This window comes from Strigops habroptila, chromosome 16, assembly GCF_004027225.2.
Source record: "Strigops habroptila isolate Jane chromosome 16, bStrHab1.2.pri, whole genome shotgun sequence".
NCBI lineage: Eukaryota > Metazoa > Chordata > Aves > Psittaciformes > Psittacidae > Strigops > Strigops habroptila.
This window is the reverse complement of record NC_044292.2, coordinates 5,939,694-5,953,480: the sequence shown is the minus strand read 5'-3', so window position 1 is coordinate 5,953,480 and position 13,787 is coordinate 5,939,694. Positions and strand designations below refer to the sequence as shown.

At 44.4% G+C, this 13,787-nt stretch overlaps 1 protein-coding gene across 6 annotated transcripts in view; it reads left to right on the top strand.

Annotated features, from left to right (window-relative positions):
- DVL1 (dishevelled segment polarity protein 1) overlaps positions 1-11,925 on the top strand; it is a 76,850-nt gene extending 64,925 nt beyond the window's left edge. For 5 of the 6 annotated variants that reach the window (XM_030508272.1, XM_030508271.1, XM_030508273.1 and 2 more), the window contains 4 exons: positions 2,687-2,818; positions 3,667-3,834; positions 4,310-4,516; positions 7,413-11,925. In XM_030508272.1, coding sequence (XP_030364132.1) covers positions 2,687-2,818; positions 3,667-3,834; positions 4,310-4,516; positions 7,413-7,825 — 920 coding nt within the window. In that variant the 3' untranslated portion in view covers positions 7,826-11,925. Of the gene's footprint in view, positions 1-2,686; positions 2,819-3,666; positions 3,835-4,309; positions 4,517-5,841; positions 5,889-7,412 lie in introns of all 6 variants that reach the window. The other variant, XM_030508275.1, reaches the window with a different exon arrangement.
- The last annotated feature ends 1,862 nt before the right edge of the window (positions 11,926-13,787 follow it).

The following is a 13,787-nucleotide window of genomic DNA, read 5'->3' as shown; positions in this document are numbered from 1 at the left end:
GTGCAGAGCTGTGCACAACCCAACCCCGGCCACAAGCACCATGAAAACGACAGCACCACACAGCTCTTGAATGCTTTCTTAAACCTGTGATTCTTATGGGGAGCATAAAACCTTTCTCTAAAGGTCAGAAGTTAAGGCAGTGGTGTTCTGCCAAGGTTCACATGCAGGATTAGGTGGCTTCTGGTCCCTTTTATAGTTACAAGGCAGGTCTCCAACTTTATCCCCTTAGATGAACGGGAGAGCTTCCTCCTTGCATTTGACTGGTTTTTAATGAATTGAAATGATTTACTTCAGGTGGATGTCACTGGATAATGATGGTAGTGGTGTGTCATGTAGGAAATCTTCCACTGGTATTCGCATAGCCTTCTTTTATACTTTTTTTATACTTTTACAATTAATTGAACAAGGAAAAACCAAATGTAATGTCCCCCTCAATCATACTTTAAAAATAAAGGTTATTTGGGAGCAGAACCACATTTTGGAGACAGCTTCTCATTTCTATGCCAGTGACTGACAATGTTTCCTTTCCTGAATGCAAGAAAATGTGGAGGACCCCTGACCTTTATTGTGACCATCTGCTTAACACAGTTCAGTCCTGTTACCCCCCAGACAGGGCAGGCAGCACCTCAGGGCCCCAGGTACAAAGTGTGCCTGTTGTGTGAACCTCTTTGGCAGGAAAGGCAGAGTTGGGGAGGAATGGAGGAGAGGTGAGGAGAGGCTGTGCACTGATATCTCAGAGAACCAAGAGATGGGGGTTTCTAGCTTTTCATGTTCAGTGCAAGATTCTCTGTTTCGGATCCTCTGAGGCCACAGTCACTGGTATTGGAAGCAAATATCATATCTGTTCTGCAGTGTCTGGCTGTGAAAGGGAACGCAGTGAATTAATGGAGTCATCTTAGAGAAGTCTGTTCCATGGGTCCTTGTTTTAAGTATTGTGAATGTCTCCTGGTTTACTCTGTATAGCAAGGCCAGGATAATGGAAATGGACTAAATAACTGCTTCCCTTCTGACTGGCATTCCTTTGCTCTCTAGCCTCTGGATCCAAAGTGAAGTTATATCTGAAGCCTTTGCACAGCCACCATCACATTGGTGCTAGTGATTAAAGTAGCTGAGATTTTGGGGCCTTCAAAACCAGGACTATGGAAACCAAGGCAGACTGAGGTGTTTCATAGTAATTATTGCTTTAAGAAGTATCTTGTTCCTCAGCAGTGTTCTGGCTGATGCAGGAGAATATTCTCTTGCAGTGGTTTGTGAGTGTTGGACTCTGCCTTGGCCAGTGCTGTTCTTTACATGCAGATCACAGGTCTCCAAGAAAATACAATCTATTGCTCCCCACATACATCACTTGAATATTGGTGTGTTGGGTTTTTTTCCCCCCCAAACAAACATGTTGCTTTTTGCCACTAACCAAACTAACTTAAAGCAAAAGCAAACTGTGTTTATTCAAGCTTTGGAAGTATTGAAACTGCGTGCAGAGATGCTCTGGGATATTTTCATGCATTTTAGCAGCACACATATTGAAAGAAGCATTTTCAGCTCTCATTGCTTCATGCTTGTGCCTCTTATCAAAGTTTTGAGTTGCTGGAAAAGGACAAAATTGGTTCCTTTGTGCTTTTGAAAGGTGGGTGATATGGGGAGCTGGGAGAAGGGAGGGGAGGAGGGCTTCTGAATTCCTGCTGGAAGGGTCTGAACTACAAACACAGGACACACATGCTCAACATGAGTTTTCTAGGGCTGAGAAGATGGGAGCAGGAAGGAGATGCTTTATCCAAAGAATATAGTCAGGATGATTGAATACTGTGCAGAACACAAGGCTGGTGGGGTCTTGAACTGGGCTTTCAATATTAGATGCCACTTTGCCTCTGTGGTAGAGAAGGAGTTTCTAAAGGGACTACACTCCTCTGATAGGCACCTTAGTTGAGCAGGGTGAATCTCAACCCTGTTGTTCTGGTTCTGTGATGAAAACTGATAAGCAAAGTATGAAGCCTCTGCTGAGGCAGCTCTGCCCTAAGAGTGTGTGAAATATGGATAGAGCACTGACGGCTGCTGTTGGGAGTAGCAGTATTTTAAGTGTTCTGCAAGAAAGATGCAGGACAAAGTAATGCTGCACTAAGTGAGCTGTTACCTTGTAAAGCTGCCACCATTGGGATCCTGGAAGGTTTATTTTGGAGGAAACCACTAGCCTTTACCCTGATGATGGAAGCTTTCTGTTCTAATTTCAGTTCTCCCCAATTATGCTGATGTCCAACTCGTAAATGGACATTGATTGAGACAGGGTTGTCATCTTTCTCCATGCAGATGGGCATTATTCCTGGCAGTTCACCCAAAAGCTAAACAACAAGCCAGAAAACCTTGTCCTGCAGAGTTTTGCATTCACTGCACTGGACTGTTGGGTGCACAGAGGCTGTTCATGGCATTCATGGGTTGAAAGAGTGCAGTGCTGATCTGAAGTCAAGGCATGTAGGGACTCAGCATCTCAGTGACTGAACTGGTTGCACTGAGCACAATCTCTGAAGAATTGGTGTGAAGTTTATAACTGATGCCATTGATGAGGGTGCATTTGGGAGCCTTTGGGTCTGGTTTTGCATCTGAAACGTCTGGAAATGTTTCATCCAAACCGGGAGCTGAGAAGTTGTTTTCAGGCTTGTTGCATTTCAAGGAAGCATGTAACCTTTCTCTCTTTTAGAATTAGAAGAATCTCCCCTAACTGTGAAGAGTGACATGGCTACTATTGTCAAGGTGATGCAGCTACCAGACTCAGGCCTTGAAATTCGGGACAGGATGTGGTTGAAAATTACCATCTCCAATGCAGTGATAGGTAAGCAGCTCAAAGGGATGCTGGGGGGAAGAAACCAGTGGGGGTTTTGGAAATAGGCTGAAGAAACTATCTTTAGATGAACTTTATTTTCCCTGTCTATGACCTCTTGTATTCCCTTGACTTGGTATTTGTGAACAACTCTTAAGTGTGGTAGAAAAGAACTAATAGCTCATGTTTGAACCTGGATAGCCAAAACTACTGCACGTTTCTCATGCCCACACACTGCTGGTCCTTAACCCTTACTTGTTGTATTACAGGTTTTCCATTTGTGGCTCTAGCAACTTGTGCCCAAGTTCAGCAAGGCAACAAGCCTTGTAATTCCAGTTCCAGCCAGCCACACAGCCTTAATAAAGCATCTTAATTAACATTACCACAAGTCTGCCTTTGATTCTGACTGCCCTATGACCTGAACTGTGCTAACATTTAGTCAGTCTGGGTTGTAGTTACTTTTTGCTGAGAAAGGGGTTGGAATCCAGGTCTTTGGAGGAAGGTGACTCTCCAGTCACTTTTGTTCTGTAAATCCTGTCTCATTTTCATTACTGCAGCTCAGAAGGGGTTGAACAGTGAAACTATAACATTTGCTGGGTGCTTATTTGGTGTCACTGTTAATGTGGTGTTCAAATGGATGCAAGATAATTCTTTACTTTCTTTATTGATGCTTGGTGGTAACTAATACAGCAGTTGGGCTGAGTCTTTAATATATTTTAAGTTCTTTGCAACAAGATTGTTGCCTGTTCACATTTACATTCAGTACTAGTGAGCTATGTGATAACGTGAACATTAGAAACCCAAAAAAGCTCGATTTGCCTCCGCTGATCCTGTGTCTCCTCTTCCTGTTCTCATTTTAGGAGCAGATGTGGTTGACTGGCTTTACACACACGTGGAAGGCTTCAAAGACCGACGGGAGGCACGAAAATATGCCAGCAGCATGTTAAAACATGGCTACCTCAGGCACACTGTGAACAAAATCACCTTCTCAGAACAGTGCTATTACGTCTTTGGAGACCTCTGTGGCAGTAAGTTCCTCATCTGTGAAGGGCAAAGAGGTGTGTGTGGTCTGTTCTGTGCTCACAGGGTGCACGGAGGAGAGAGAATCCTATAGGAGTTCACAAGTGGGTGTTCTGAAGTTGCATGGTAAGTGGTTGATGATTCCTGTTAGACCACTGGGAAGAGAAGGATGAAGTTGTCAAACAGGGCATTGCACTGAGACTCGAGAAAGCAGGATTTATTTCTGGTGACGCCACAGACTTCCTGCTTGTCAGTCACACTCAGTTTCCAGGCTGTAAAATGGGGATGATTCCTCCTTGACTTACAGAAATGCTGCAAAGATACCTTGGTATCAGTGGTAGATACTGATGTGTGGCAGTATTTTGAGTGATCTCTGGAGGCTGAGTCCCTCTGGCCCCTCACCACACTGTGCCAGCCACTGTTAGTGTGCAGGAGCCAGCTGCTGGGTAAGGACAGAACCTTCACCTTTTCTCTCTTTTCCAGATATGGCTGCACTGAACCTTAACAATGGTTCCAGCGGAGCCTCGGATCAGGATACCCTTGCTCCACTTCCACATCCCGCTGCTCCCTGGCCATTAGGCCAAGGATACCCCTATCAGTATCCTCTGCCCCCTCCGTGTTTTCCACCAGCGTACCAAGACCCAGGCTTTAGCTATGGTAGCGGCAGCGCAGGGAGCCAGCAAAGTGAAGGTAAGCTGGTTCATCTGGGATTTATTCCTACAGCTATCATTATCCCTAACCATTTGCTTGAGTTCCTTTGTGCTGTCTGTGCTCCTGTCTTGTGGATTTGTGTGCTACCTGCATGGATTCTGTGTACGTGGTGGAGTGGGTAAGCCTTTCAGCTCTGTATTGAAACTGCCAGCGATGCTTTAACTGAGTCAGTAGAACAGAATAGGATGGGAAAGGTGCTGGTTATAGTTGTGCTGTAATTGTGAACCCCATGCAAAATGCCTGTGGCAGCTAGAGCCAAGATGTCATGTCCCTGGTGGCATGGGCATCTCTGCTTTTCCTACCCAACAGCACCACATGGAAACTACTGCTTAGGTAAAGCTGATCGGGCCAACCTTAATCACTCAGTTGTCCACCCTGGTAAAACAGATACACTATTGCTCCCCTTTTAGAGGTCAGAGCCATCAGTGGGGCACTTGATGTTGCTAGAAATTAGACCTTTTTGTTGCTGATGGAACAGGGATTAGAACCAAGGGGCTCTTGGCTTTCACTTCAGTGCTCAGTACAAAAGGAAAATCACTCCTTTTTCTTGTATGAGATGAGTGTGAGGTGGCCAGCAGATGGTTTACAGGGCTGAAACACTGCTCACAGGGAGGAGAGTCTCTTTTGTAATACATGACAGGGCAAAAAGGGTAATACCGCATGGATTAAAAACCTGACCTCCTCCTTTCCTGCCCTGGGATAATTTTTGGTTCATTTTTAGATGTCACTAAATAGAAGTTATGTATTTTTTTTGCTGTACAGATGTTTTGGGTTTTTTAAATCATCTCCAGAGTGAGTTTTGCGTTTGGAAATGCTGCCATTACAGCAAGTGTGAGGATTCTCTGTGTTTTTGTGGTGAACATCCAGTAACTTGGATGCAACTTCTTCCTGTTTACCACAACCAGTTAGATTTTGCAAAACTCCACAGAAGACTTTCATAAGAGGAACTTGCTCGCAAGATTTTAGCCCTGTTGAGCCCACTTTACCTCAAACTAAGAAGTGTTTATGAGGAAACTCACTGGGCTATCCAAAGGTTTTAGAACTGCAAGCTGATTGTACTGAGAAGAATGTGATTATGTGTTTCTGTGGGCAGTAGAATATGAGATCTCTGCTGCTGGAATAGGAAAGGTTTGGTATTTTATCCATGCGACCTGTGTTACTCCCTAAAGAGAGCCTTGTGAAAGGCACCAAGGTGTTCAATTTTGAAGGGTTTCAACACTTTTCCTTGTTCTTCTTTTAGAAACTACACTTCTGTGTTGTTTCTTGTTTTGTAACTGTTATTCCCTTGTTTTGTTCTGAGCAAGCATTAGACTGAAGGATTCATAGAGGAATGGCTGACTCTAGGGGATTGGTAAGCCTCAAATGCCTCCATAACAATGAATTCACAGCATGATCATATAGACTCTTGTGACCCAAATGTTCAGCTGTATTTTTTTCTTATTTATTCTTTTTTTTTTTTCCTTTTTTACTTGTCTTGGACCCTCAACCTGTCTGAATACACAGTAGTCCAATAGTGTGGCATTAGCCTATCAACCTATCTGGCCCCTGTGTGACTGTGCTGCAGCAGCTGCAGAGGGAATGGCATCAGGTACCTCATCTGTCAGTCAGAGGGGAAAATCCCATCACCACTCTCCTCGCTGCCCTTCACACAACGAATAAATGAATAATCCCAGCTCCTGATTTATTAGTGATGTCACCCATATGGATTGCATTTATCTACCAGTGCCCTTCCACTGCTCATATACTCAAAGACACTTGAGCACTGCCCAGATGTCTCAGACAGGTATTAAGGGTACTGGGACATGAGGTTGCTCTGGGCGCTCTCAATATTGAGTGTTAGAATTGGGTTTCTTCTAGAGCCTCTCTTCTACGTGCAAAGTTAGATCATAACTGGATGCATCTGGTGAACAAGAGCCCAGCTCCAGAGCCCAGTGGATGTCATATGTTTGGAGATGAATGCAGTGTTTGGCAACAGAATGCATCAAGAGATAAAGGCAGAGGCATATTTGCTGTGGAAGGGTTAAAATGTCTATTTTCTTCCACTGTGAACATGTGCCACACTGGAGAGCTTACAGAGATGCTTCTTGGAGGTAATCTCTGTGTTGTCCTTTGGAGCAAGGCTGTAACAGTTGACCTGCTAACAAGTAGTTTCTCCTCTCTTCATTGTTTGTACAAGATTGTTATGAGACATTTGAATTGACAGCTCAGGGAGCACCTTACCTCTTCAGAAAGCTCACCTTAATGAATCTTTATAGTGGAGACAGCTGGATCCGTATTAATATCTCCAATGAAGCCAACAAAAGTCATACTTTGCTAAGATAGAGTGGACCAGATGATCCGTGAGGTCCCTTCTAACGTGGATTCTGGGATTCTGTGATTTGAAAGGACATCAGTTAACCTCAGGTGGTTTGTCCCTGCTGTGACCAAGGATGATAGAGAAGGCAAATGAGTTTCCTTCTGAAAAGTTTTTGCCAATAGAAGGTACCAGAGACAGTTACAATACACTGAACCTCCTTTCCTTGAGTCAGACCCCAAATGCCTGCTTCTCCTTTCTGTTTCTGCTCCTCCCCTCTGTGCAGTCAGTGGGGTGCAGCAGAGCAGATGGTTTTCAGTTCTGGTTCTAGGCTAGCTGCTGCTTTCACTGCGCAAGCTCTGAGGTGTCTACGTGTACCTGTGCATGGCACAACCTTGTCAGCTTTGTCCTACCAGCCGTCATTGCTGAATCCCATAAGCCACCAACAGCACGTTCAGACCTGGTTTTGTCATCACTGTCGCCATTACAACGCTCATACCCGCATTGATCGATGCAGGAGCCGCCAGCGAACACGAGCTAATTCCTCCTTTTCCCTGTATCCTTTTCCCTCGCGGCCTTTAGGAAGCAAAAGCAGCGGCTCGAACCGAAGCACCAGCGAGACCAGCAGGAGGGCTCTTGGCAGGGAGAAGGACCGCAAGTCCAACGGCAGCGGCAGCGAGTCCGACCACACCGCGCGCAGCGGCGCCAGCGGCGTGCGGCGGGAGCGGCCCCTCAGCCAGCTCAGCCACCGCAGCCACGGCTCTGCCACCCACAGCGAGAGAAGCCACCACAGCCACCACTCGTACGGGCCTCCAGGAGTGCCACCCCTCTACAATCTCCCCAAGCTGGGCTCCAAAGTCTACGGGACGAGCGGTCCCCCCGGAGGGCCCCCCGTGAGGGAACTGAGCTCCGTGCCTCCAGAGCTGACGGGGAGCCGGCAGTCCTTCCAGAAGGCTATGGGCAACCCTTGTGAATTCTTTGTTGACATCATGTGAGAGGAAGTGCCTTCAGACTCTGCTTGGGGAAGGGCTTGGTTGGGGCGGGGCGGGGGGGGGATTGTTTTGGGGCTGGGTGGGCAATCTGGTCATTGTCGAACACTTTGATGGAAGAACCTTGGCTGTCTTGCATGTCACACCTTCCTGGGTTGCAGTTGTGTTGCAGAAAAATCAACAAAGCAAAAAACCACACAAAATCCCCACCAAAATGAACAACAGCAACAAAAATATCTCCTGGGATTGTTAAGTATCAGCAACTCGATGGCATCTGTTCTTCATCCTGGGTTTGTTTCCCCCCCCTCTTGTTTTTGGTTGTGAATGGCTGGTGTATATTCACATCTTAATGAGCTTTGGTAATTGTGGCACCTACTTCAATGCAATTAGTGTATCTTTTGGGCTGATTCAAGGACTGTTCTTTCACATGACTTCTAAATTTCCAGTAATGCATAGGAGCACTTTTATTTTTCCCTGCTTTTTCCTCTTACAAGGCAAAAACTGACCGCTGGCTGGTATCTGTGATACTGCCTTGTCATGCTCTTTCTTGGATGCACATCAGCACTCTACGCAGCCGTGGCGCCCACAAGACAACACGTGCTTGGAAAGGAGCAGGCTCAAACCAATTCCTAGCAGAAGGCAGAGTTGTGGCTACCTTCTTCTGCTGACTAGGGAGTATAAATCGATCTATCTTTCTTTTTCTTTGGGGTTTTCTTTTAGATATCCTATCAAGGGAGTGCTGGAGTCTTGCTACTGTATGTGTTCATTGTGCAGAACTTGTAAAGTTATTTCATTTAGTATCCTGCTAGTGACTTTGTAGCTGCAGTCTGGGCATTTCAGTCACATCCCTGCTGACAGATGTGGCTGTTTCTTCTGGTTATATTATGCACTTGCTTACAGGTTGTAAAAGTTGTTTCCACACCAATAGGACAATTGCTGCTACACGATTCTCAGTGTAGCTGCAGCTTTTCCCTTTTGAAGGCAGATATTTATCCCACTCTAGCAGAGACGTAGGTAAATCCTGGCTCCCACTGGGACATGGCTATTCATTTTGATCACCTCTTTTTCTCTTCTTCATTTCTGAGCAGTATCTTTCTCGTTTGACATAGAAACCTGGAGATGTCTAATCCCAATGGCAGTGTTACCCAAGGGATGGGGGCTAGCTGTTAGCAGCAAGGTGAGAGGGTGTTTTGAGAACAGTTCATAAATGGTACCATGAATGAATCTTTATACCTGACACAGAGTGAGCCCCATGCTAAAGCTCCTGCTGGGGAGCTTTGGCTTAAGCAGCTGCTGCTGTGTATCCCCATTACTTTATTTTTCACTCTATGGCTATGGACGCTTGATAAAGGATGTTGAGGAACCTTCACTGGTGCTTAAGAAGCCTTTTTAAAGTATCTGGATGAGGGCATGGTGAGAGCACACCCACACTCTGTTCAGTGGCTCATCTAATGGGAAATATGTGTTAAGCTGCAGTCACTAAGTGGCATTTGACCATGGGGCCATGCCTCAGTTAAATCCTCTTTTGTGAGATACCTGCTTCTGGCAGGTTTTAGGACAGGTGCTTTTAAATCAGTCTTTACTGTATATAAGCCTTTTCTTCACTGGTAAGAAGCTTCTTTTTGTTCTATTCCATGCTTTATGGGTAGTGTGAGTATCCGAGATGAATGTCAAAAGAGAACATGTCTCTCTCGCTATATACATGGAGTTTCATGTTCCTTTTTCACCCTGAAAAATTACTCTTCCAACTGTCCATGTTGTATGTTGTCAGATTTTTCACTCCTCCTTTTCTTCTTACAGGTCTGTGTGTAAACACATCCCTTTTACAGAAGTCAGAGTAACAGTTTCAGGTGTCTGTGTTAACTGGAGGCTGATGTCTGACTTCCAAAGGGATCCAGGCATTTAGGAAGCTGTGTCACTCAGGCTGGGTGCTTCAGTTACTTCTAAACTAGCTGAGTGCTTTTGGGGCAGTTTGCTTTACAAAAGCTACATCGTGTTTCTGAAAATGGTGCTAACACAGATTGCAGAGGTGGTGATGGCTTATTCAAAAGAGTGACACTACCCAAAACTTGACTGGGCAACAGGATCCTTCTTTTCCTTTCCTCCTCCCAGTAACACAGCGAAGACGCTGACTAAACTCAGTAAGTTATTTTGACAGATTGACACTTAAAGCAATGAAATAAATCAGGGTAAAAGAGTTCTGTAATTTGCTGTGTCTCCAGGAGACACTGTTAAGGAGTCTGTGACTTTACTGACAATCACTTGTGGTTCTACTCTTAAATGAATTTAAACTTCTCTCATCTCTTCTATATTAAGATGTTTCTGGCCCACTTTGTCTTCAGGCAGAACTTCCAGGGCTGGAGGAAAAGTGTCATTTTAATAAGATATTTCCAGCAGGGATTAAAGCTGGGGGCTGAGCTTTCACCCATGAAGAAACATTTAATTTCCTTATGTCCTTGCAAGAGTTTACACACCTCCTGGGGTTTTATTTGTCTTCTTGTTGTTATGCTGTTGGCAGAAACTGTTCTGTGTCTTGCTGGTCTTTGCTGCTACGTTGAAACGACTGTGTTATATACTTGTGTGTTTGTGGGTAACTCTGGGATGAGGCTGGCAGTCCCTAACATAGGGGTGGGAAAGCTGAGGACATCAGGCTGCTATATCCAGCCTGAAATAGCTTCACCCACAAACAGGAATCCATTTCAGGCAAATACTGAGTGCTCTGAATGTACTGACAGATGTGCTGGTTGGGTAATACTGTGTAGTGTGTAGAACCTGCCATTTACAGAGAGCAGTAGGAGAATGTAAATGACCCTCCTGTGAACAGTGCAATACATAATGGCCACTGTGTGTTAAAACAAAAGCTTGATTCCCCTGCCCTGTAGTGTACAGTGGAGAGGCTGGTTTGAGTGAATGGAAGGTGAGGCCTGAACCATTGCTAGCTCTTAATGTTCAGAAGTGAACGGAGACAGGAGATATCCCAAATCCCACCCTTGGCTTTCAATGCATGTGCATGTGTCTTTGCAACAAGGGGGCTTAACTGTGCGAGTTTCTCCTATTGGGTACAGTACTACCTGTAGAAAAAAGTGCCACTGATGCCCACGAACTACTCACAATAGGAAGTACTGAGCCAGGTGGAAGGAAGTTTGAGGGCTGGACTCCTGCAGAACCGTCTGTTTCTCTCACCAGGACCTAAAACTTTGCTCTGCTTTTGGTGTCAAGTAACTGGCACTGGCTGGGCTCTAGAGTTTATGACCTGTGCCTCTAACTACAGTGAGGAGTTGTGGGTCTGCTGTACAGGGCACTGAAACAGCCTCAAAACAGGAGCCTTAAATAGTTGCCATTCTTATTCTGGAAGTGAGACCCTCAACATCTGCCTGTGCTCTGCATGTGTTGATGCCAATAACTTTTCACAAGGACTAACAGGTATGTTTGGAAGATTATAGAAGATGATGAGAAAACAGTTTGGGATGATGTCTCCTGTCCAAAGGAGGTAGTACTATAAGGGTAGTTGTACCCACCCAGTATATTAACTCTGAGGAGTAAGTTGTTTTGGCAAATAGTCTTAAAAGCACTGCTATTGTCTTTTACCTCCTGTTAATAAACCTACTTCTCCAAGGTAAGAATCCCCTGGACACTTTATCCAAAGGTCTATCGGATGGCAAGCAATGATGCACAGACATTGACTTTTGCTGTTCTTTTTGTTCTATTGAAATGAGCAGTCCCACCTGGAGACTTGACAGCTCATGAGTTGATGTAATTGTTTTTGGTTTGCATTTAACTGGATTGTAATAAGATTGACTTAAAATTATTAATTCTAATCAGTGATTAGAAATACATGTAAAGAATTTTCTGTACAGTAGAGGAACAAAGTTACCTGATTTTAAATAATGAAAACCCAGACTATCACCTATTCTAGAATTGGTTCTACTCAAAGAGTGACCTCTTATTAGCATGGACTGCACTGTTCCTGTTAAATGTCTATTGCATAATTGAATTCTTTTTTGTAGATATTGTATTAAAACCCAAGTGTCTGTATAGTTAATATATAGCTGCTTATGTGTAAATGCTATTTTAAACACTAAAAAGCTTTTAATTTTATGTGATAACCACAGTGTATGTCTTCAGTTATTTGCACTACTTTGCATTATCTTTTATACCAGAATGATGAAATAGTGGTTGAATCTTACTCTTTTTTCCCTGCCACACTGAAGTTTCATCCTCTTGACAGGAGAAGATTGTTCAGGAGCTAACAATAGACAACTGGGAGTTCTGGGATTCCATGGTACTTCAGCAGTGCTTCCAGTTCAGAGTATGACAGGAACCCTGTCAATGTTCACCACTAAACTGGGTCACAGATGATTGAGGTGCAGAGGCCTGGCTCTTCCATGCAGGTTAATGACATGTGGCACAAGGCCTTGCCATTCATCAGAGCTATAGCTTTGAGCTAATGGCTAATACATTGGCACAGAAGTTGTGCTTTCTCCTTGAATTGCCCTTCTTAATATTGAGCTTCTCCCTCTCACAGCTTGGCAGGAGTAGGTGTGCAGGAAAGGCTGGAGAAAGCCTGGAAGTAAAAGAGAGCTGGAGGATACATCCTGTTACAAAGACATGAGCTGGAACAAGTTTTCCTGCCTGCAGACCCAGGAGATGAATCTGCTGGTAGAGCCCATCAGTGTATTTCATGTGAATATTCCCTTTTTGTGGACTCTGCACACACACTCCAGCAGAGACAAGCTAGGATCATTAGGACACCACTTTGCAGACTAACTGGTAAGCCTTAAACCACAATGTATTTGTCATGCAACATAAGGACAAGGTCTGAGTGGTTCATGTACAAAGAACAGCTTGATGAAGCACATTCCCCCTTCTTAGCTGGCAGAGATCAAACAGCAAAGGGAGACACACAGTAGCAGTTATGGAAGCACCCACTATAAATGGTGCAATTCTGCAGCACATTTATATTAAGAGCCTATGAGAAAGCCTTCAGAGTTCCCCATATTCTCCCTTTCAAACCATATTTATTTACGTAGGGTACAAAAAGTTCTAGCCAGCGTTTTCCCACTTAATGTGAAATAATCAGAGTTTTGGACATGTTCTTGCAGCATTTACTGCAGGGCCTGATGGACTCCAGCTGACCTGGTATGAATTGTCTGCAGGTGACTGCAACCAGCTGAGCACTTTAATCAACTACTTTGCCCTTCCTCCCTCTTCCTTTGCCCCCTCTCCTTTCCCCCTGAAGGAAAACTCAGTCTGTGATGGCTGTAGCTCTGCTGCCAGAAAGAAGCAATAGAGCTAAATTTGGTGTTTCCCCTTCTCTATTTCTGGAATGATCATCAAAAGCTACTTAATGCTTCTCTGCTATGAAATCACAGCACTGGAGGGAGGAGAACTGCTGAGATTCCCAGGTGCAACAACGTGCTCATGAAGACTTGCTGCAGTCTCCAGAAAGAAGGATTTTCAGTCTTCAGGTGAGATTTTTGTTATTTGTAATGCGTCTGAGCAGTATTATTGTCAAATGTTTCACATTTTTCCTCAAGTGTATCAGGAGAGTTTTATCTGCAAGTGGCCACAAAACTACCTGCAATGCTCTGCAGCGCACCACAAAGCTCTTTAGTTAAGAATGAAAATATTCCCTGGTTTAGATTAATTTGCAGGTTCCTGAATTGATGAGCAAACTTCCAATACCATGTAGCAGATAGATGGACAAGCTTTAATGTGGGGAATAAAAGAGCAGTCTTAATTGCTTGTCAAAGTGAGTGGGGGAAAATAAAAGATCTTGGTGATGTGACTTGGTATTTCCTTGCTGCTGTTGGGCAATACTGTGAAATAATGTGGCAGTTTCTCCAGTTTCAACTTTCATGGTTTGCCACTTTACATCTTTTTGCAGGAGTGTGGAATAAGGGTTGTTTAAAGGATAAAAAGTCACTGTGAAGAGCCTTTTGCTAAGCTATTTCTGGTTTCACTTGGA